This window comes from Dendrobium catenatum, unplaced genomic scaffold, assembly GCF_001605985.2.
Source record: "Dendrobium catenatum unplaced genomic scaffold, ASM160598v2 fragScaff_scaffold_1483, whole genome shotgun sequence".
Lineage (NCBI taxonomy): Eukaryota > Viridiplantae > Streptophyta > Magnoliopsida > Asparagales > Orchidaceae > Dendrobium > Dendrobium catenatum.
The window spans coordinates 1,243,277-1,266,617 of record NW_021319945.1 but is presented as its reverse complement, the minus strand read 5'-3'; the positions used below and the strand labels follow the sequence as shown (position 1 = coordinate 1,266,617).

Genomic DNA, 23,341 nt, shown 5'->3' with positions numbered 1-23,341 from the left:
TTTTTTTTTCTTGGCCGAAATCTCAAGGCTACCGTTAACTCCTTTCCAAATCCTATTTCTTTTATTTCTGGAATTAAATCCCGGTTTCCCAACTTCTCTCTTACCCGCTGCCCCCTAGTTCTCCTCTCCCCTTAATTTGATTTTGATTCAATTTGCCACCTAAGCATTGGAAATCAACTCCTGAGGCTCCCCACAGTTGTCCACGAGATTCTCCACTCCATCCTCCAATATCTCAGGCGCTCATTAGGGAGAAATCCCTGGAAATTCCGCCTCCTGCATGCTGGCCAGATTTCTGGATTGATCCCACCCACAATCCTAAGGTTGGAATCCATGGTAGCTGCTGTCCAGAACGTCCCAAGCATTAGAAGTTGATGTCCAGTTTTTCCCAAGAGCCAAAACTGCTGTAGCATTGCTGTCTAGAGTTTTTGGACAGCGTAAGGAAGCTGTCTTGCTACTCAGAAATCACCGTGTGCTGCCCAGAAGGTTTAGGTTGCTGCCCAAACATGCCAGCCGAGATTAGCTTGCTGTCAACCATCCTGAGATCATCAAATTAAAGTCCCAAGGCGGCTAGGAGTTGGGAAGTGCTGTCTACTACTTCTCAAACACATAAACACCACACCGGAGCGATGGTTCGTCTTGTTTATTTGGGTGATCTTTTCTCCTACTCTTTTATCTTTTAATCACTCTCAATTGTAGTTCTAATTGAATCATGGAAAGTTGTGTTAACTCTTCCTACTAAAGCCTAGTATTTATTAGGAATTGCGTGAACGATCTTTCATAGTACTACTCTTATTGTTAAATAGGGATTTCTCGTTGAAACCTATCACGTATGCAACATTACGAATAATTAATTGTTTTGTGGCTTTTACTTTACGCAAGTAGCTTGGCCTAAACTAGTGTTTACCGCTCTTTGTGTTTTAAGTCATTGTTTGAATCAACCTCAAGTTCTAATTAAGTTATTCTTAATCATTAAGCGTGCAAACTCCTTATTTAAATCTTATTTTCATATATGTCCTGCATCAATACTTCGCCATCAAACCTCTCAATAAATGTATAGCTTCCATAGTAGACCTACCTAGCATGAATCCAAATTGAATTTGAGAAACATCAGTGTCATGTCGTAGCCTATTCTCCATAACTCTCTCCCATAGTTTTAAACTATGACACATTAACTTAATTCCTCTATAAAATGCACAATCTTGTGCATCACCTTTATTCTTAAAAATAAGAATTAATACACTCATTTTCTACTCATCTGACATCCTTTTAGTCTTCAAAATAATATTAAAAAGTTTAGTAAGCCAAGAATTCTTTCATCTACTAAGCATTTCCACACCTCTATTGGAATATCATCAAGTCCAACAGATTTTCCACACTTCATTTTTTTTAAAGCCTCTTTAACTTCGGTTTTACTAATACATCGATAAAAACAAAAATCTTTATTTTTATTTAGGGTTCTAAGATCACTATAGTCAATTGCATTCTCATAATCTTCATTAAAAAGTTTAGCAAAATATCTCAGCCATCTTTGTTGAATATCTTCTTCTAATAAAAATACTTTTTTATCTTCATTCTTAATACACTTCACTTGAACTAAATCCTTACTATCCCTATCTCTTTGTTTAGCTAACCTATACATATATCTTTCTCCCTCCTCAGTATCTAATCTATTATATAAATCATTAAAAGCTAAAATCTTTGCATTTCATATTGCTTTCTTAGACTCCTTACGGACCTCTTTGTATATTTTTCAATTATCAGAATTTTTACAACTAAATTAATTTTTATAGCAATTTTTTTTTTTTATCTTTTCTTGTATATTTTGATTCCACCACTAACTATTTTTACTATTAGTAGTTTCTCTTTGATACTCCAAGCACATCTTTTGCAATATTATTAATATCACTAATTACTTTTTTGCACATAGCATTAACTTCCTCATGCACAGACAAAGTCTTAAGATCTAGAATCTTCCTCTAAAAAATATTTTTGTTAATATTCTTTAAATGCCCCAATCAAATCCTAGAACAACAATTTACTTTAATTTTTATTTTTTGCCTATTTATCTTAAATTCCAAAACTAATAAGCGATGTTAGATACATAAACTTTCACTTGAAATAACTTTACAATCTTTGCATTCTGAATGATTTTTTTCCTTATTAAAATATAAATTCATAAAAAAAAGCCTAAGGAAGAATTTGAAATTATGACAACTTTTAAAAATAATCATTAACGAAGATTGCCTTACAAAAATATGATATTCAAATTTTCATCTATCTAATCAACTTCAAAATGCATAATTCCTCGAGACTAATTTTTAAGTCATTTGGCTTAATTTTTTTGTTCATGTAGACATATTGATGGAGAACTTAGTGTTTACACTTGTTGCAAATCCAAATTCTATGTGCTACAACAAGAAAATTCACAATTTGGTAATTTGAGTGTTTTACTTTCTTTATTTTGTTTTACAGTTTTCAATCTCAATTCATTTGAAACATAAGATGATGTACCTATGTACCTATGAGAATAGGATGTTGTTCTCTTAATAGTTTCAATTCACTGGTTTGGTTCAGTTCGTCGTTGGTTTAGCTGTATGTTCGCTTAGTAGATCAATCTTATCATTGCATTTTGGAATTTGATATTTATGTGACAATCTGTTGGGATGAAAATATGGTTCCTTTGAGTTTGTTATTGTACTGTAAATGCAGTCCATTCACCCAGGATCTTTGCTTTGCTGATTTATGGGAATTGCTGAAATCAAGCTTGCAATTCTAGCACTATAGCTGATTGTAGGATTTTTCGAGGATGTCAATTTTGGGAACTTCTCTGGTTATAAATATGTGGCCTCTAGGCATGTAAAATGCAGTCAATTGCTTCAGTTTGCTTTCAAATTTGTGTTTGTTATACGTGAATTCTTAAGAAATGAGATGCAAGTGGTGACTATGAATTCCGGAAGAAGCATTCTCCTGGTATTGGCCTAGATTAATATTTAAGTTATTTCTTTCATTGTTATTTTCTCAAATTTCCTGCAAAAGTTTCTATTTGAATAATATTAAATTATTATTTTCATCAGAAAGAATGAATACTTGTTTAAATTAATGGACAGTGATCAGTCAATCTTGATTTTATGTGCGTGATCTTATGTATCTTCACCAAAATTTGCATTTAAAAATCATAAATCCTTCCAGATGCCGCATCAAACAGCTATGAGGCCATGGGATTTCAATTAAATTTCTAAGAATCAGTGAGCTTCAACAAGAATGGAAGGTCAAGTCATCAACTTGTGGATCTAAGGGAAAAAAAAAACAAAAAAGATGTACGTACACTAGCATTTAGTAACTTGATCGGTGACACTTTAGATCAAAAGACTAAAACTTTCAACAATTAATAAACACTTTTTAGATTGTAAGAATGCGCTCACATGTATAAATTTACTGAATTTAATTTGTACCATACTTTAGTGAGAGAAAACTATCAAATTAGGACAACAGCAACAGAAAAGACCAAAGTCATGCATGCCCCTGTTATTCACTTCAATCGTTAATATTTACATTTAATCCACTCCCATCTAACCTTTTTTTTTATTCTAGATAGTTCTAAGCATATTTGAAGGACCATATTCAACATGCATCGTAAATGGAGTAATGTACTTGAAAAAAGAGTAGTTTTGTGCATACCACTTTACACATGAAAATTCCACATAGCACAGAAGTATATGGAATAATTGCATCAGCTAGTAGGTAATCCTTAACAAGTACTTCTGTCTGGCTGTATGATTTCATTGCAATTATTGACCTGAATGAGACCAGGATAATCAAAGGTGACTTGACACATAAAAAGCATACAGTAGTAATGTGAAGCTAGACTATAGAGATCAAAGTAACGTTAATAACTCCAAAAACATATGTAACTGTCCATAACAGAACCATAGTAGGAAAACTAAGCATTACCCTTCAAACTATTTCATAAAAAAATGACAGCAATCTGTATTTTGTTATGACCTCTATACTTATATTTACTAGTGATGGGGTCCCTTTTCATTTAGAATTTTCTAAGAGGCGTGTATCACGATGTTCAATATTTAGGGGATTACTTACATCCAAATAAGATTGAGTTTCGTTTGGGACAGTTTTTTTATTGCTTCTTAAAATAGCTTTTTAGTACAAAAATTAAAATTTTTATACTAGAAAGTTGCTATAAGAAACAATAAAAAAGCCATCCCAAATGAAGCCTGAATAAACTACAAACCACAGATCTAATCCTAAATACAGCAATCAAAGAAAACACGCTGATGTAAGCAAAAAAATATAGGGGACCCTATATTTTTTGCTTAACAAAAATAAAACTAAACGACACATGACAAAGCAAAGACTAGAAGAGGAAAGAACAAACTCTTACCATTCAAATAAAACTAAAAAGATGAAATTACAACGACGACGACTTGCAAACTTAAAATTAAAAGACGACACCCTAAAGTTGCTGCACTTGGAGAAGAAAGATACAGTGGAGCGGCGCTTGCGGAGAGACGAAGAGATTAGAAGCCCGAGAAGAAGGGTGGAAAGAGCCCGCAGGATTTCCGGAGGGGATGAGAAAGAAGGGTGGAAAGAGCCCGCAGGATTTCCAAGCAACCCGCAGGTTAACAGATTTTTTTCAAAAATCACATATCACATAACTATATCACAAACATTACAATTCCCCCATATTTATAGGTATGAAAGGGAATATGAAAAGACACATTACATTAATTAACACAAGAACCTAAACATCACAAGCATTAAACCTATTAATGCATTGCACGAAAAAACATCCCAAGCCATGGAACCGAAGAGGTAGCCGCGGGAGCCAAGGAGGCCGCACGGGAACCAAGGAGGCACGACCACGGAAGGGAGCACGGGCACGGGAAACCAGCAGCCGGCCAGATTCCAAGGGGAAAAAGCACATAAAACCATGGTGAAATTCAAGGAGCCACACATGGGAAGACTAAACAACCATCTTGGGATTTCAAAAGCCCTTTTTGGAAACCCAAGAGACACCATAAAAAGAAACATTAAAAACTAAATAACATTTAATAAAAAGTAAGATAATAAATGAACTAAAGTTTTGGGAGTTTTGGAGGGGAAATTTGAATTCCAATGAGAGGGCAATTAATTCCTTAATGAGGAATTAATGGGGGAAAGAGAGAGGGGAGGCCAGCGGTAGAAGAAAAGGGAGAAGGGGAGATTAAACTGAAATTATTTCAGTTTTCAATGCAATAGGAGGGAAAATTAATGGATCCTAATTTAAATTTCAAAATAGGATCAAGGGGTTAATGTGGTCATTAAAGAGAATTCTCCATAGGGGGCCGGCGGCATAACTAGGGAGAGAGGGAATTGGGGAGAGAAGAAAGGGGTTTCCAATGTGGTTTGGTGACGTGACAAGGATTTTGAAAACTCCAAATTAATTTCATTAGAGATTTATTTGATCATGAAAACCTTCCTAATTTGGATTTCCAATTTAGGAAACAATTCGAAATTTGAATCTCAAATTTCACATTGGAAATTGGTGGGGAGAGGAAGCAGGTCGGGTGGGGGAGGGCTCTCGGCAAGGTGGCCGGCCGGCGGTTGGGAGCTTGGCCGGCGGTGGGGAAACCCAGGGAGGCCGGCGGCAAGGGTTAGGGTGGGCTTGGCGGCAAGAGCAAGGGGTGGGGGGAATTTTGTAGAACTTTCTTGTGGGGAGGAAAATGAGAAGAGCAATCAAAAGAAAAGAAAATTAGAGAACTCACTAAGAGATCTCATTGGAAGCACTCACCAAGAGAACTCCATGCACTCACAAAGAGAACAAAGTACGGAAATTTTCATTCATCCAATAATAATCTCAAGTACAATGACAAAGCCTTTTATATAGGCTATCTAGAAATAAAATGCATAAAGACGATAATGCCCTTGGGCTACAATAAGCACTAATTCCCTCATAGGGGTACAAAAGGAAAAACATGAAATATAGATGACATGAATAAAATAAAACATAAAAAATAAAGGCTCTGAATCAAGGCCGTCGATCGGCGTCTCCGGCGATGGTACACGTGTCGAAATCTGATGTCCCCATCAAATATGATATTCAAATTTTCATCTATCGAATCAACTTCAAAATGCAAAATTCCTCGAGACTAATTTTTAAGTCATTTGGCTTAGTTTTTTTTTAAAGAGTTTTTTTTGTTCATGTAGACATATTGATGGAGAACTTAGGGTTTACACTCGTTGCAAATCCAAATTCTATGTGCTACAACAAGAAAATTCACAATTTGGTAATTTGAGTGTTTTTATTTATTTTGTTTTACAGTTTTCAATCTCAATTCATTTGAAACATAAGATGATGTACCTATGAGAATAGGATTTTGTTCTCTTAATAGTTCCAATTCACTGGTTTGGTTCAGTTCGTCGTTGGTTTAGCTGTATGTTCGCTTAGTGGATCAACCTTATCATTGCATTTTGGAATTTGATATTTATGTGACAATCTGTTGGGCTGAAAATATGGTTCCTTTAAGTTTGTTATTGTACCGTACTTGCAGTCCATTCACCCAGGATCTTTGCTTTGCTGATTTAAGGGAATTGCTGAAATCAGGCTTGCAATTCTAGCACTATAGCTGATTGTAGGATTTTACGAGGATGTCAATTTTGGGAACTTCTCTGGTTATAAATATGTGGCCTCTAGGCATGTAAAATGCAGTCAATTGCTTCAGTTTGCTTTCAAATTTGTGTTTGTTATACGCGAATTCTTAAAAAGTGAGATGTAAGTGGTGACTATGAATTCCGGAAGAAGCCTTCTCCTGGTATTGGCCGAGATTAATATTTTAGTTATTTCTTTCATTGTTATTTTCTCAAATTTCTTGCAGAAGCCTCTATTTGAATAATTATTAAATTATTCTTTTCATCAGAAAGAATGAACACTTGTTTAAATTAATGGACAGTGATCAGTGAATCTTGATTTTATGTGCGTGATCTTATGCATCTTCACCTAAATTTGCATTTAAAAATCATAAATCCTTCCAGATGCCGCATCAAACAGCTATGAGGCCATGGGATTCAATTAAATTTCTAAGAATCAGTGAGCTTCAACAAGAATGGAAGGTCAAGTCATCACCTAAAGGATCTAAGGAAAAAAAAAAGCAAAATAGATGTACACTAGCATTTAGTAACTTGATCGGTGACACTCGAGATCAAAAGACTAAAACTTTCAACAATTAAAAAACACTTTAGATTGTAAGAATGCGCTCACATGTATAAATTTAGTGAATTTAATTTGTACCATACTTAAGTGAGAGAAAACCATCAAATTAGGACAACAGCAACAGAAAAGACCAACGTAATGCATGCTTCTTTTATTCACTTCAATCGTTAATATTTACATTTCATCCACTCCCATCTAACCTTTTTTTTTTTAATTTCTAGCAGTTCAAAGCATATTTGATGGACCATATTCAACATGCATTGTAAATGGAGTAATGTACTTGAAAAAAGAGTAGTTTTTTGCATACCACTTTACACATGAAAATTCCACATAGCACGGAAGTATATGGAATAATTGCATCAGCTAGTAGATAATCCTTAACAAGTACTTCTGTCTGGCTGTATGATTTCATTGCAATTATTGACCTGAATGAGACCAGGATCATCAAAGGTGACTTGACGCATAAAAGCATACAGCAGTAATGTGAAGCAAGACTATAGAGATCAAAGTAAGGTTAATAACTCCAAAAACATATGTAACTGTCCATAACAGAACCATAGTAGGAAAACTTAAGCATTATAACCCTTCAAACTATTTCACAAAAAAAGACAGGAATCTGTATTTTGCTATGACCTTTATACTTATTTTTACTAGTGATGGGATCCCCTTTCCTTTACAATTTCTAAGAGGCTTGTATCAAGATGTTCAATATTTAGGGGATTACTTACATCCAGATAAGATTGAGGTTTCATTTGGGACGATTTTTTTATTGCTTCTTAAAACGGCTTTTTAGTATAAAAATTAAAATTTTTATACTAAAAAGCTGCTTTAAGAAGCAGTAAAAAAGTCGTCCCAAATGAAGCCTGAATAAACTACAAACCACAGATCTACTCCTAAATACCGCAATCAAAGAAAACAGGCTTACTCTTCATTTATCATTCAAAGATTTCAATTATGAAAAACAAAGACCATTCAAGTGAAATCTTCTCTACCATCATTAATTTCATAAAGTCACATGTTCTACTAGGTTTCCCTGACTGGAGAATGTTAATTGAATTGGGCAGGGAACTTTTCGAAAGAATAACCCATGTATACCCAAATCTGCGTAAATATTTTTATAGACAAAGGCATTTTATTCTTTTTCTTACTTCAAATAGTAAGTCTACTAAAATAGTACAAGAAAAAACCTTCAAGCAGCACTCTACTCTCCAATAATAACTAAGCCACTTTTCTAAGAATTGACATAGAAACAGCTCCGTGAGGTATATATAACATTATAGTCACTAAACGATCTCCACAGAGTTATTTCTTTGATGTCTTGAACCCTAGCTATTTGACGAGGGCATTTAACAACTAGGAGTTTTGATGGGGTTTAACATTCCCAAAATAATCAACGGAAAATTCAAACTTCTCCACCAGTCCATCCTACTCAAATAAACTTTAATAGTCTCCATGTGATCAATTTAATTTTTAAGGAGAAAAGAAAAATCATCAATAAATTAAAAGAACTCATGTTTTTTTTTTCTTTTTTAATTTTTAATCGAACAACTCAGTATTTAAACAAGCTGAAAAAACAACTTCTAAGAGTAGAAGCTAATACTGCACCATCGATGTGACAGTAAACAACACTTAATTTTTAGCTTCATTTTCCTATAAGACAAAGGCAAGCACATGCAATCTACCCTGCAACACATTCGAACATAGCATCAAATAGACAACCCTGCAACACATTCAAAACAAGCCATCAAAAAGAAATCAATTGATCAAAGAGTTAGGAAACATGTCGAGGGGTCAACACAGGAAATGCTAAGGAAGGTTCGACAATCCTCCGAGGAGGTGACACAAGAAATGCCAGGGCAGGTTTGACGTTCCCAACTTGGCTCACAGATTTCCACATGGTGAGAGATAAATGGTGGGTTGTGGTTTGTGTGAGGGAGAATAAATGAGTTGGGCCTATTTTAGTTTGTTAGAGAATAACCATGCATTGTTGATGAAAAGGGAGACTGAAAAATATATATAATGTGAGGGAGCATGCAAAAAGTTAAATCATCATTTTCCTGATCATCTTCTTCAACTTTTCGATGTTGTGGCCATTTTCAAATTGTGTTATGTTCAGTCTTTTTTTGTTTTCCTTGATTTTCTAAGCCCTATTTATCAATTGGTGCTCTAATTAACATCCCAGGTGCTCTGGTGACATAGCATATTACTTGATAGTGAAAGATATGAATGCAATGATGACAAATATAGAATGACATAATGTTTTGAGAAGATCAACCTGCGATTAACACTCCTAGAACAAAATATGATCAAAATGCCAGGGTAAATGTGGCTAGCAATGAAATGACAACCAATAATTGAAGATCACTGAAGAGGAAACCCATTCAAAGTCATGCAACTCTAGATTTAGCTATATGTAGAAGGCAATCCAAAAACATGGTCATACAAAATCAAACAATTCCATGAATTTCACCACAACACTAATGAATATAACATGACACTGGCCTCCTTTCACATGAACAACCGGCAAGAGGAGTGCCACTAGCTCACTAAAATACAGCAACTGACAACATGGAAAAGGTCTCTTAGCACTTCGCGCAGCCAATTTGGGCCATCAAAGTACTAAGACCAAGGAGGGGAGCTGGCATAGCTAATCCAACAGACTTCGAGCAACAACAATTTGAACAACTCTCAAATCAGATAACTGGAGTTGAAGAATTATTTTTACAGAGTTACATCGAATATGGATTACAAATAAATATTCACAAGAAAGTTTAAATTCACTGACCAAATACATTGGATCAGGCCATTGAGTTAGCGATGTTAAATTGAAGATAGAATAAATGACTAAGAAACCCAACATTAGATCATTATCGAATGGTTATTCTGCTTCAAGACCCGTTCCTACCATACTAATGTCAAGAAAGCCCCCAAAACCAAACAAGGCATACCAAAACACCAAAATTGGACTGCTAGAAACTCAAAGCCAATAGAGAAATTGATGGCAATGAAGATAATGGAAAAGAAGGGAAAATGTCTATACTACCACAATGATGAGATTTTTCATCAAAACCATGACTACAAAGTCAAAATATCTGCATCAATGATTAAATATGAGAAGATAATTTGAAGGAAGCGTAAGAATGTCCATAATTGATTGCCAATATGAATGATTGATTCAAGTCAATGGGAACAAAACCTCCAGCCATCTATTTCCATGTTTAGGAGGACAACAACAACAACAATATCAAGTCTTTAACCCACTACGTGGGGTCTGTTAAATGAATCATTTTTCTCTATTGTGCCCCAATAAGAGCAAAATTATCATTTAAATCTAATAAAAAAAAAGTCATTTCTAATACTTCTTAACCAGAATTTTTAGGTCTACCTCTATCTTTATTAACATTGGCAGGATCTAATACATCTACATGATTTAGTAGGACAAGAATCACCTAAAACATTGCAAATGGAGGAAAAAATAAACAAAACTTGTGTAAGGATATTGATCCATGGTGGCTCCATATACAACTTTATTTCACAATGATTGATAGAATTAATAAGAGTGATAATTACACGTACACCAAAAATTTAGGTTCTCATTAGCAATGTGGAGCATTGGAATGTCAATACAAGTGTGTAGAAATGGTTCTTACTCTTCAAGGACAGCAATTCATAATTGATCTATATGTTCTTCCTATTTGAGGAGTCGTCATCGGGTAAGTGCAATGGCTACAACTATAAGGGATGTCATCACCAACTATAATTCTTCGTCCATAAGTGCAATGGCAGGAAAGGATTGTAGAGTTGAAGGGTAACACCATATTAGTCATTGAAGGAATTTAATTTAATCAGCTAAAGTAACTCCGATCCAAAGGATCAATAATCTCATTCTTCTAACACAAAAATGGCACCAAATTGTCACCATCTGGCATGCAAGCAAAGATGACACTCAAGCTCATTCAACAAATAATATATGACCTTAACCAAATATTTAAGACTCCAATCAACCTCCCAGAATTCTGCAAAAAAAAAAATCACTAAATACATCTTAAATCAAGAACCCAATTTATGAACGTATGGTTGTACCAATACCCTCAATCTCTCATTTCCAAAAAGGAGCAATCGAAAAAATGCATACTTCTCTATTTTGAATACCCAATTTATAACAATAGAGGTTGTGACTGCCTTCATCTCAAATGCGTGCAAACATCAAGAGGTGCCAAAAATGCTGTCTTAGACTAAAATAAGGTAATTCATGAGCATCTTTCGAAGAGAATTATTCAAGGCCTTGACCTAAACCTTTGTTATGTCACCACTTACCATCTAGAAATGGATTGAACAATAAAAGGCTTGAAAAATACTTACGTTCCTTCATAATGGACACCCTTTTTTGTGGATGCAATTCCTTTTTGTGGGTTGAGTTCAACAATACTTCTTATCATTCTGAAATCAACACGACCGCATTCCGGGCCCATATGAGTGGTTATCCCAACCCAACCCTCATCCATGTAGGAATCAAATGTAGATGTTGTCAATAAGTTAATGAAAATAAAAAACATCATTGTATACTCGTACATGCCCATAAAAGTATTTCATAGGCATGTAGCAAGTTCTAGCTAAATAACTCGGCCATAGCAATCTATCACCCATCAAAAGTATCGCCAGCAAGGAATGTGACTCATCCTAATCAATCGAATCAAGAAGTCACTAGTAGGGAATGCACATCAGAGGACTTCTTATCATTTCTGTATGCACGAGTAGTGGAAAGAGAACAGTATATGTAGTGTGAGAAATAGCGAGAAGGGATATGAAAAAACTGAAACTACCATTTCACTGTTCATCTTCTTCCTCTTATCATCCTTTATAGGGTTGTGGGCATCCTTGAATTTTCTCTGTTCTGTTTTTCGTTAAATTTTCTAAGCCATCTGTTCAACTACAAAGCTACCAAACCACCACAGCAGCGCTCAATCTAATAAACATCGGCAGCTCCAAAAAACCATCATATCGCCATGCAGAACCACTGCGATGAACTCCTAAGCACAGCATTGAAACGATACAGAACAATCCAAAGCTCCAAAGCCCCCAAAAATAAAAAATTTCATTCTTTCCAGATATCCGATCAGAAACATAAAAGAGAACCAAAACCCGCCAAATAGATGAAATTAAGCAAGTAAAAAGAAGATAAATAACCTACAAATAACAAAGTGAAAAGCTGCAACCATATGCAGAATAGAGAAATCAAAGAACATTAGAAACCAAAATAACAAAAGCCAATATCTCTGATCATGGCTTCAATTCAAAATCAGTGAACTTTTCATCAAATAAATAGAAAGAGATCGAAAAGGATTGATGATGAGAAAGAAAGAAAAGGCGGGAAGGATGCATTACCTCGGCTACGGAATTGGAATGCAGAACGGCAGTTCGTATGCAGTTTGATTGGATTGGAACGGAAGGGATTGCTCTTGATGCTATCCATATCGCAAGTCCGATGGGGGAAAAATCGAAAGAGTACCAAGTCAGTCAGAAAACAGATATCTTTTGTATATTTTCATTGCTCCGAGTACTGATTGTCCTTTCGACAGGAGAGGGAAAGGAATTTTTATTTTTTCTTATTAATATCATTTTGGCAAGGGATTTTATTTTACTCGTCAACCAATAGAATTAGACCTCACTAATTTATACAAAATTTTATCACTAGAAAATTTCAACTTTATGTGTCTCGTAACACTAAAAATTAAAAAGACATACAATTTCATTTCTTAAAAAAAAAATAGATAATTTTTTTTTTTGGCATCAAAATATCCTCCTCTAATACTTTATTTTGGACATCTTTTTTATTTCTTTTTAAAATAATTTTTTAATAAAAAAATTTTGAAATTTTTTGAACTGAAAATTTTATACTAAAAAACTATTTTAAAAAACATTATGAAAGGTGTCTCAAATAAAGCCTAAGATTTCTTTCTTTTATGATAGCTTTTTTTACTGTATTCAAAAGCAAATTTTTAGTACAAAATTCTTAACTCAAAATTTTTTTTATTAAAATGCTACTTTAAAAAGCAATACAAAAGATGTCTCAAACATTGGGACAGCTTTTGAACTTCTTTTTAAAACGACGTTTTGGTACAAAAATTTCAAATTTAAGAAATTTTTGTACTAAAAAGTTGTTTTAGAATGCAAAAAAGAAAATCGTCACAAACGAAGCCTAAATTATAGAATTTTTAAACCCCACACTAAAATTGACTATAAAAACATTCAAATAAGGCTCGAATGAAATTCAATCAAGATTAAGATCTCTTGTAATAAAAATTTTGATTCTTAATTGAATGTTATTCAAAGACTAAATGAACATTAATCATTGTTATCACTCATTGGACCACTTTTTTAAGTCCTCCAATCAATATTTATTCAAATAACATTCTAATAATATTTGAATAATCCGATCAAAGTTGAGACATATGCAATAAAAATATTGAATTATGAATGAGGAATGTTTGAAGGTATTAATCTCATATATAATTATATCCTTCTAGATTTAGAGCTCAGGATAGAAACATGTAACATCACTAATATTCAACAACAATCGTTCGATAAGTAAAGATAAAGATGAAAACATTGTATTGAAATTTTGCCTGAGAACCATCACTTGTAAATAAGAATTGTTGAGGAAGAGAAGGTACTAAAAGCCAAAAAATATGAGGGTTCGATTAATTTCTCGTGCAATGTAGGTTGCTTGTGTAAAATAGAGCATCTCTTTGAATTCTTGAGGTATTTTGGTCCGAATAGGGATGTCAAAAGTTGACATGAGCTAAAACCTACCCAAAAAAAAATTCAACTTCGGGTCAACCCATTTGTAAAACAGGTCGGTCAACCCGTTTGTAAAACAGGTCGGTCCACCCATTTGTAAAACGGGTCGGTCCATGTTTGATTTTCTGACCCGTATGAAAAACGGGTTAGGTTTAGGTTGACCCGACAACCCAGAGTTGACCCGGTTAACCCGATCGACTGTCAACCTAGTCCACAGGACCGGGAAGACACAACCTAGCCAACGTGCCATCTACCAGCCACCAGCGGCCCCGACCGCCAGGCCCCAGCTCAAGTGCATATGTGGTCTTCCAAGTTGAGCCCCGCCTCCGCGCGCAACTTGGACGTCGCACAGGCCCTATGCTCCTGTCGGCTTGCACGATTCAGTGAACTTGGCGCACCTTTGACCTCACCCAATTCGGGTTCGCGGATCGGGTCGAGTAGTCAACCCGATAACCCTCGCGGGTCGAGTTCGAGTTGGAAATACTGACCTGTTTAACTAAATGGATCGGGTTCGTGTCAACCTGTTTATGCTCGGGTCAACTCGGGATGGACCCAAACCCGACCTGTTGACCCGTTTTGACACCCCCAAGTTCGAATGAAATTTTGGGCATATTTCCCAAAGTATATATCATATTTCTCAATTTTTGAGCATTAAAGAGCATCTAAAGTTAAATTTCTAAATAAATGTTTATATTTTTATGCTTATTATTTCAAAAATATATAAATTTAAATTTAAATGTTTTTTTAATAAAATCATAATTATATATTTGTCAATAGTTTTCAAGATTATGAATCAATTACATATTGCATTATTTTAATTACCATATGTTCAATTAGTTTGAGTAGCACTGATAGCTATTTTTTTTACTAATTAGATTAAATGGGTCATCATATCTCTAAAAATTATAATCGTTGTTATCTTATGATAAATTTGATTTTATATGCCCCATAATTACAAAAGTTGAAAATTTTATCCCTTCTTTGTCATTATATCACACTATATACGAAAAATTCCATTCTTTTCCGCTTAGGCTTTCTGCATTATTGTTATCATCATTGTACTTAAATTTGAGATTTCTTCGCTAAGAAGGAATCGAATCGGTGAAATTCGATAGTCACCTATTTTCTTACATTCTTATCGAGCTCTCATACATAACTATATAGAGTATGTTTCAAATATTGTTAGAACATGTGCAAAATATGTTTAGACCTTATAAGAACTATGATCGAATATTATTCAAACATGTTTAAATATTTAGTCAAATATTATTTGAAGTTGTTTAATTAATGTTTAAATATTATTTGATTCATGATTAAATATGTTAGAACACGTGAACTAATAATAGCAAAGTTATATGCGAACCAATTATTTTTAAAAGGTTAATCAAGTATCAGCATTATTGTATAATATGGAGGATAGGGATGTCAATATTGGACACGGCATGAAAACCCGACCCGGAAAATCCGGGTAGGACCCGACTCGATTTCAAAACGGGTAGGGTTCGGGTTGACCCGCGCTCACGAAACCCGAGCTCCTTCTCTGCCGGGCGGATCGGGTCGGGTCAACCCAGCAACCCGTCGGGTCGGGTCCGGGTTAGAATTTCCGACCCGTTTATCTACCCGGATCGGGTTAGGGTCGACCCGTTTGAACCCGGGTCAGTTCCGAATTCGACTCGAAACCGACCCGTGACCTGAAATTGACACCCCTAATGAAGGATAATGGAAAGAAGATGGATAAGTTAATTGGAAATTCACCATAAAATGGGGTAAATGATTGATGATACCAAGCAATATATTTCTTAAAAACCTCGTAAATATTACATACAAAGTGATAGAGGTTGCTAACATTTGGGAACTTTGACATTGCATATTATCACATCTAAATTTCCATGCAATGTTATAATCTCCAACAAATCTCCATTTGAAATTGTGTATATAATCCACAAAAATTTCTTCACCTTGCACACTTGCCATCACATGCATTTATGAACATTAAGTTTACTTTTACAAAATATTGTTATGGTTTATGAAGAGTTTAGGAAATTAATTGGAAAATATAATGCCAAATATGTTCAAAGGTAATGTGAAACGATATGGAGATTTTAAAGAGCACGATTATATATATTTTTTACATTCATAAAATATTTTTCTTTCACGTGTAAAAGAATATTCAAGCAAGGGCTTACGAACCCGTCGAAATTAGTGAGAAGGATCATGTGGTATAGAAGAAAGATCATCATGCTTTGGAAACACCTAGTGGATTATTGAAGAGTTAGAGAGGCTAGCCCTTAATTTAGTAAACCATTATCTTGGTTTTAATTCTTCAAATGAGAATTATATTTATTGGGCATAAAATATGTTTTTTTCTTCGTCTTCTTCTTCAAGTGATAGTAATGGTTTAATTTTTCAGTTGACTTATCATGAAAATTTTTAATAACTTGCTCAACTGTCCCCAGGAAAGCATGTCATAGGCCCGAAGTGACATGTCTTGAAAGAAGAAGTCATAGTTATTTTGTTGTTTTACTAGCATCGATGTGGATGTTGGAAAGCTTGAGCAACTCAACCAACATCTATAAAGGCTGGAAGCTAAGAGGATAACAAAATAGACCTTCTTACATGCCCTAAGTGAGCATTGCATGCATGTGTGATAATATGCTTCCAAATCAAAGGTGTTCAATATTTCATAGTGGAAATGAATCACAAAGTGACAAACTCCTTTGAACACTTTATTGCATACATGAATCAAGTCCAAGACTTACAAACTAATTTTTAATCTTTAGCATTTCCAAGATCATAATACCTTTTGAGGATGTTGGATATAATGCTGTTTATTTTGATCTCACCGAGTCAAGCTAAAGCCCATTAATCCTATAATGAACTGAGCTCAAGTGCACCGTATAAACTCGAGCTCGAGTTCGAGTTTGTCTCTGTGTATACAAACTAAGCTTGAGTTACTTGACACAACTTGTTTATACCCCTACTTGATAAGCTTTAAGATAAAATTTCAAAAAATATAAAAATATGGACTTCCTAAATTGATTCATATGTGATTTGCTAAATTCATTTTAATTATTTGATCAATTTAACTCATACGAATATGAGTGCATATATATCCTCTTTTTTATGATAAAAATATAAAATAATAAATTGTATAATATAAATGCTAAATTTAGAGCACATTTACATTTCTGAGAAAATAAAATTATATTTTCAATGCTTATCTAAAGATATTTAATTTTAAGCATTTACCACTCAAGAAAATATATTAGAATAATAAAACTCTCCATCACAAAAGAATAATTGGCCGCTAATTTTTATTAAATATACAAAATAGAAAAAGAAATATTTTTTATGCTAATAAAAGAGCATAACATCTCACGTACTACGCTGCTGCTTTAAATATTCAATTGGTATGATATGAGATAAAAATGACGTGCAGATAATTCATACGAAGCTTATCTAACAGCATTTATTACTATAAAGATAATTTCTTTAATATTATGAAGAGACTGTTAACAAGATAATATTTATTTATCTGAGACATTTAGATTCTTTAAGATTTTGTTTGAGATTATTTTTTAATACTTTTTAAAATAAATTTTAGTATAAAAATTTTTAGTTTAAAATTTTTTTATATTAAAAAATAGATATGGAAAGAAGTAAAAAAGCTATCCAAATGAAGTGGGATGGCTTATTTATCGCTTCGTAAAACGGCTTTTTAGTACAAAAATAAAAAATTTATATTACAAAGCTGTTTTAACAAACAGTAAGAAAGTCGTCGCAAATGAAGCCTAAGTCAAATTCACATATATGTCACATATACAAGATCTAATTCAAAGTCTTTTAATTGATAGTCAAAGCTCCTAATCAACAGACTAACTTGAATTGCATAAATAGTATTTATTAATATTAATATATAATCACGGGCATAATCAACCTCTCTTTTAAGAATAAATAAAATGAAATTATATTATGAAATACATAATTTTATATATGAAATAGGAAGAAAATTTGAATTTGAGCAACTGAATTTATTGAAAGCGGATAAAATAATTAAAATATTTTTTTTTTAAATCAAAATGAATAATTGCTCATCTCTAGTTTTCTGATTTCACCCCTGAACATATTATCAGCTCATCAAAAAAATAATCTTTTAAAAAAAAACTGATTAAGATGTCATTTGAGACGACTTTTTTATTATTTTTAAACAAAATTTTTGAACTAAATTTTTACTTTTAAAAAATAATAAAAAAATCGTCCCAAACGAATCGAAGTAACTCAGCATTTCTCTTTCTCAGCGAGAAGTCTTTGAACTCCAATTGGGTCAATAGATTTGGAAATAGAATTATTTAAGGTTTTGTAAACCTAATTCGTAACTACGTTATGAAATGTCAGGACAGAAGGTTTTCAGCGACAATCCGACATGCTTAGAAGTCAGATTAGATTGGTCCCTATCAAATTTTAATAAAGAATTCTGTGGCTTGCATTTGTATATTCAAATGAAATGAAGTGCCGCTTATGTAACGGTGGAATTAGAGTTAAAGGAATGATGAAATAAAAAATATATATTAAAATGAATTAAAATTTTAATTTCAACTTTATGAATCATATAAGTAAAAATAATAAATAAGAACAATAAAAAAAGAAAAAAAATTAAGCATATTTATCCATGAAATCTTCAAGATAAAATTTAGGCGCAAGATGATAAATATTATTAATTTTGAATGAATTCATGGGTGGAGGGAAGGGGGCAATTAAAAAATCACTTATTTAAGTTGGAAGTTTCAAAAAATAAATCAGAGTTTGAATGCCGATTTCAGCAAACTTACAGTCAAAATTGAACGTCTCAAAAATATGAACCCAACGACACCAAATTCGACTCAATATGAGCCCAAACAAGTCCAAATCAAAGACCCAAAGCTCACTTGAAAGTTTAATCCATAATTTGGATTACCAAACATGTTCCAAATATGACATGCTTAAAGTTGAATCGAGCGGCTCAACGAGACGAATCCAACGAGGCCAAGATTGTCAAATTTTGATATCATTAAGACATTCAAATGCCCAGTAAACAATCAATGATCATCGACAATCCATTCAATCTCGAGTAAATTTTAGTTGAAATTGTATTAAAATGATTGAATTTGAAACTAACTTAAATTAGCAGAAATGAAAATATTTTATAGAATCTCGAATAAATTTTAGCCATCGACCCAAACTGCATGCTTCGTTTTCCGCTTTGCTCCTCTCTCACGACTCGCGACTCACGATCTCGAGCATGACATTTGTTTTCCCTTTAGCTCCTCTCTCGTCCCCAAACGGAGATCATCCGTGGCAGATATTAATGTCTTCTATTCTCTAAAGATCATGTTATTTGCATTCTACATTTTGATCTTACCCCTCTTGGCTCCGGTAATGAGATAACAAGCAAAACTAATGAGATAACAAGCAAAACTATTTTAAAAAATCCCCCCCCCCCCCCCCCCAAATAAAATTTTTGGCTCTGCCACTGTGAATGATTAGTATCCATCTCTAAGATCTATTATTAGACTTAAAAAATAGAATAAATTAATTAATTTTTTTAAAGAAAATATTATTAATATTTATTCTTAAAAATGATTGATATTATTAAATTATAATTAGGCATTTAGATTTAAGGTGACGAAATTCTCAGGATTTCAGGGTAGCATAAAACATTAAGGGATTTGCTCCAAATTCAAAAGTGGCAAGCACCCCATTGAATCACTCCCTGATTCCAATAATGTATAAATTACAACTGTCAAGAAATATCAATCGAAATTCAAATTAATTCAATTGCTATTATGCATATGTCACTCGTATACTTAGATGGGCACACAATAATTCTTTGATTACAAAAAGGGCTATATGCCATCTATGTTGAGATAGGTAGTTTGGTAGATTCATCTATGGCTTATAGGTTTCAATCCCATGTTGACCATAAATATACCTAAGTTAGCCCATTTTACATTGATTGACTTTAGTGTCATCTAAGTAGATTGTAAACCTTGAATCTACATAGTTGGTCATATGATACTTAATAGTTTAGCTAGTGAATTTTTCGAGATGGTCTCAAATGATCCCAAGCTATCAAATGACTATCTCACCAAGCTATAGTAACCCCTTGGTTAATGCCTAGGAGTATTAGTAGCCCTAGCTTTAGTTTACCCTCAAGTGAGACTACGTGGATTAATAACTTGATCCTTAAATTATTCAATTGAGCAAAGATTGTCTTATGGATTCCCTTTTCCTTTATATAATAACCTTATACCAGTTGGCCTAAATGGTTTAGTTACCTTCTCTAATTGTTCTAATTTACTATAGGCTTATCAGTAGCTTCTATTAAGTGGCCTTAAATGATATTAAGGTTTCTTAGTAGCTAGGTTGGTTTTGGGCTAACTACTTGAGAACTTTGATATACTGTTCCAGCTCAGTGTGAAATATTACCATAATTGAATTCTTTCATTTTAGAATAGCATGACCTCTTTTACCGGTGGATTGTATCAATCCTTATGGTCATTTAAAATTGACAATCCCCTATTCATAGGAATCTAAAAGCCTGGGTGGGTTTGAGTCAAATTTCAAGTGTTGGACCCTCATTTCCTTAGCTAAAAGTCTTTAGATTTTGTAATGGATTACACTTACTAGTACCTTGTCACATATCCTAGTCCTTAAGAATTAGGATCTTGGACTTAGAGATGAGCTCTCTCATTTTCTTATTCTTTAAAATATACTCTTTAAAATATACTCTCTCTAGAACATATATTTTAGGTCACTTGTGATGAATTGGATATTCTCTTAGTGGGCTATGCTCATCACTCCTATGTTCTTTATAACATTTAATGGTGAAATTCTTAAGTTATAAAATAAATTAATAAATTTGTCAAGCCATTAATTATTAAAAGAAAAGCTAGCTCTTGTAAATGAATATAGATATTCTCTAATTAAATTTCTAACTTAAACATCACATATTTTATTAGATTAGTCACTATCACTAGCTTAACACATATTAGATATTGTGATAGACACATATATTGACAAACTAGGATTATTGTTTTGTTAGGATTGCTATTTTTTTTTTCTAGCAATTCTATATTTGTATACTCGCCTATGATGTTATAAGTGTTTATCAGGTAGTTGGGGGTAATTGTTGAGGAACTTGCCCTCAAGGGAGGCCCACCTAGATAACTCGCTTAACAATATGAGTGGAACCACTCACTTAGAGTGATCAACAAGAACTACTTGCCCTGATCTACTAAGGAGCTTGCCCTCTACAGAGCAAATCAGGGATTTCTAACCAAGCAATAAACTCGACACTTGCCATGCACTGGGACCATTACCTTAGTAACTCACCATGCCTTAAAGCGACCTTATGCTCTCTCTCTCTCTCTCTCTCTCTCTCTCTCTCTCTCTCTCTCTCTCTCTCTCCCTCCCTCTCTCTCTCTCTAGACCCAGCTACATGAAAGTAGACATCAAACTTGGAAGCTCTCTATTCCCATGACAACACCTCACTCACCTTTCTCTTCTCAGGTGTGATCCAAGATCTTTCGCACATATTGCTAGCAATATATGTAAGCTCACCAGTCGCCGGTCCTCTGTGATCTCAACACTCAATCGAGCACACTCGCCCTCATCCATTCGACATTATTGAGCTTACTAGAGGCAATATGTTGAAGCCTTATGACCCATTCTCTTTTAGCCAATCATAAGACAACACATGGTGAGCATAATATGTAGCATTGTACGAACATTATCTATAAGTTGCATGTTTTACTTTTTAATGAATAGCATTTTCTGCAACCTTTTAGAACTCTATAAATAAGAGGTGATGAGAATAGTTTTGGGGGATTTTTTTATTGCTTTTAGTGAATATTTTGTTAGTATGAGAATGATCTATAGCTTTCATGAGCATTCTGCAAAACTTTCCTTCGCTCTCTCAACTCTCTCCATTTTCATAGTTAAAGCTCTCCCGCTCATAAGTTCGGCTTGATAGTATGATATGGTATCTCTCACGTACAAATTTGAATCCAATCATATTGGCTTATAATTATGCGTGCAATGATAAATATATTTTCTCCTCAGAGGTGTTGATTGGATAGTACCCTTGAAAGTATTATTTGTTGCTTAACACTAAGGCTTCGTTTGGGATGGCTTTCTTTCTGCTTGATAAAGCTGCTATAAAGATAGTAACTTTTTAAAGCTGTTGTAGAAAGCAGCTTCCTAGTACAAAATTTTTTGAAAGCAATGAAAAAACAGTGGTCAAATAGAAATTGTAGTAGCTATCTGAAAAATAAAATAACAAAAAAATTGTCTCAAACAAAACTTAAGTTGTGTCATAAAACACTTGATCTTACTATACTAACAATCTATTTTGTAGGCTTTTTGTAAGCTTTTGATTTATCATGCTATTTTAGCTTTAAAAAGTCATGCAAAATATTGCACCAATAATTATTAAGGAGCTAATCACTACTTTAGAATTAGTAACCTTGCAATTATAATTATTAATATTAAATACCCTTCCCAATAAATTTTATTTGTTATACTTGACATCATTAAAGCTAAAACAACTAAACAAGAGTGAAAACAATTTCATAGCACCCCTTGGATGCTTTAAGTTAGAAATAGTGCTTTAAATTTTGATGAATTTACTAAATTTCATTATATTTTACATAATTAAAAATTAATATAAAATTTAAACTACACATGAATATTCAAATTCATTAATTTTTTTTTCAAATATAAAATAACTGAAAACTACATTCCAACTCTCAAATCATTTTTAAGTTTTTCAAGCCTCCAAATGAGGATTAATTATTTTGTGCGGAAGCCAAACACCGTTCAGAGACCAACCAAAATACGTCACATCACCCCTTCGTTCGGTACCGCGGCTCGTCAGACCACTGATGTGGCTGCACCTGATTCACCTCCGGACGTAGAGCTACATCCGGTCTTGGCACAGAATAATTTCTCCCAAATGAGCCTAAGATTACTTCATTAATTTGAAAAAACAAACCCGTTTTAACATTAAAAAAATTTAAAATCAATCATCTTTCCCCTCTTTGTTTGTTTTCTTTCCTTAATAATAGAAAACACACAGCCTAAGCTTTTAAAATATTTGTTTGCAACAATCCAAATAAAAACACAAGCAAAAAGAAGAAGACTCCTCACATGTCCTCTCAGCTAAGTTCAAATGCATTATTTCATGAATAAATGCTCCTCTGTGAGTTCAACCGATTCTTGGTGCTTGGTCTCAGAGAGTGGTTAAGAATACAATAAATGAGTGAAGAAGCTCTAATAATTCCAGGCCGTAGCACT

The 23,341-nt window shown here is 33.6% G+C and overlaps 1 protein-coding gene across 2 annotated transcripts in view; it reads right to left on the bottom strand.

The window, feature by feature from the left end:
• The window catches only part of LOC110115488 (transmembrane protein 56), a 34,437-nt gene extending 21,623 nt beyond the window's left edge, over nucleotides 1-12,814 (bottom strand). The window contains exons 1-2 of one of the 2 annotated variants that reach the window (XM_020848738.2): nucleotides 12,593-12,814; nucleotides 3,679-3,796 (exon numbers count right to left, since the gene is read on the bottom strand). In XM_020848738.2, coding sequence (XP_020704397.1) covers nucleotides 3,679-3,783 — 105 coding nt within the window. In that variant the 5' untranslated portion in view covers nucleotides 3,784-3,796; nucleotides 12,593-12,814. Of the gene's footprint in view, nucleotides 1-3,678; nucleotides 3,797-7,514; nucleotides 7,653-12,592 lie in introns of those variants that run through there. The other variant, XM_020848736.2, reaches the window with a different exon arrangement.
• Between the last annotated feature and the right edge of the window lie 10,527 nt (nucleotides 12,815-23,341).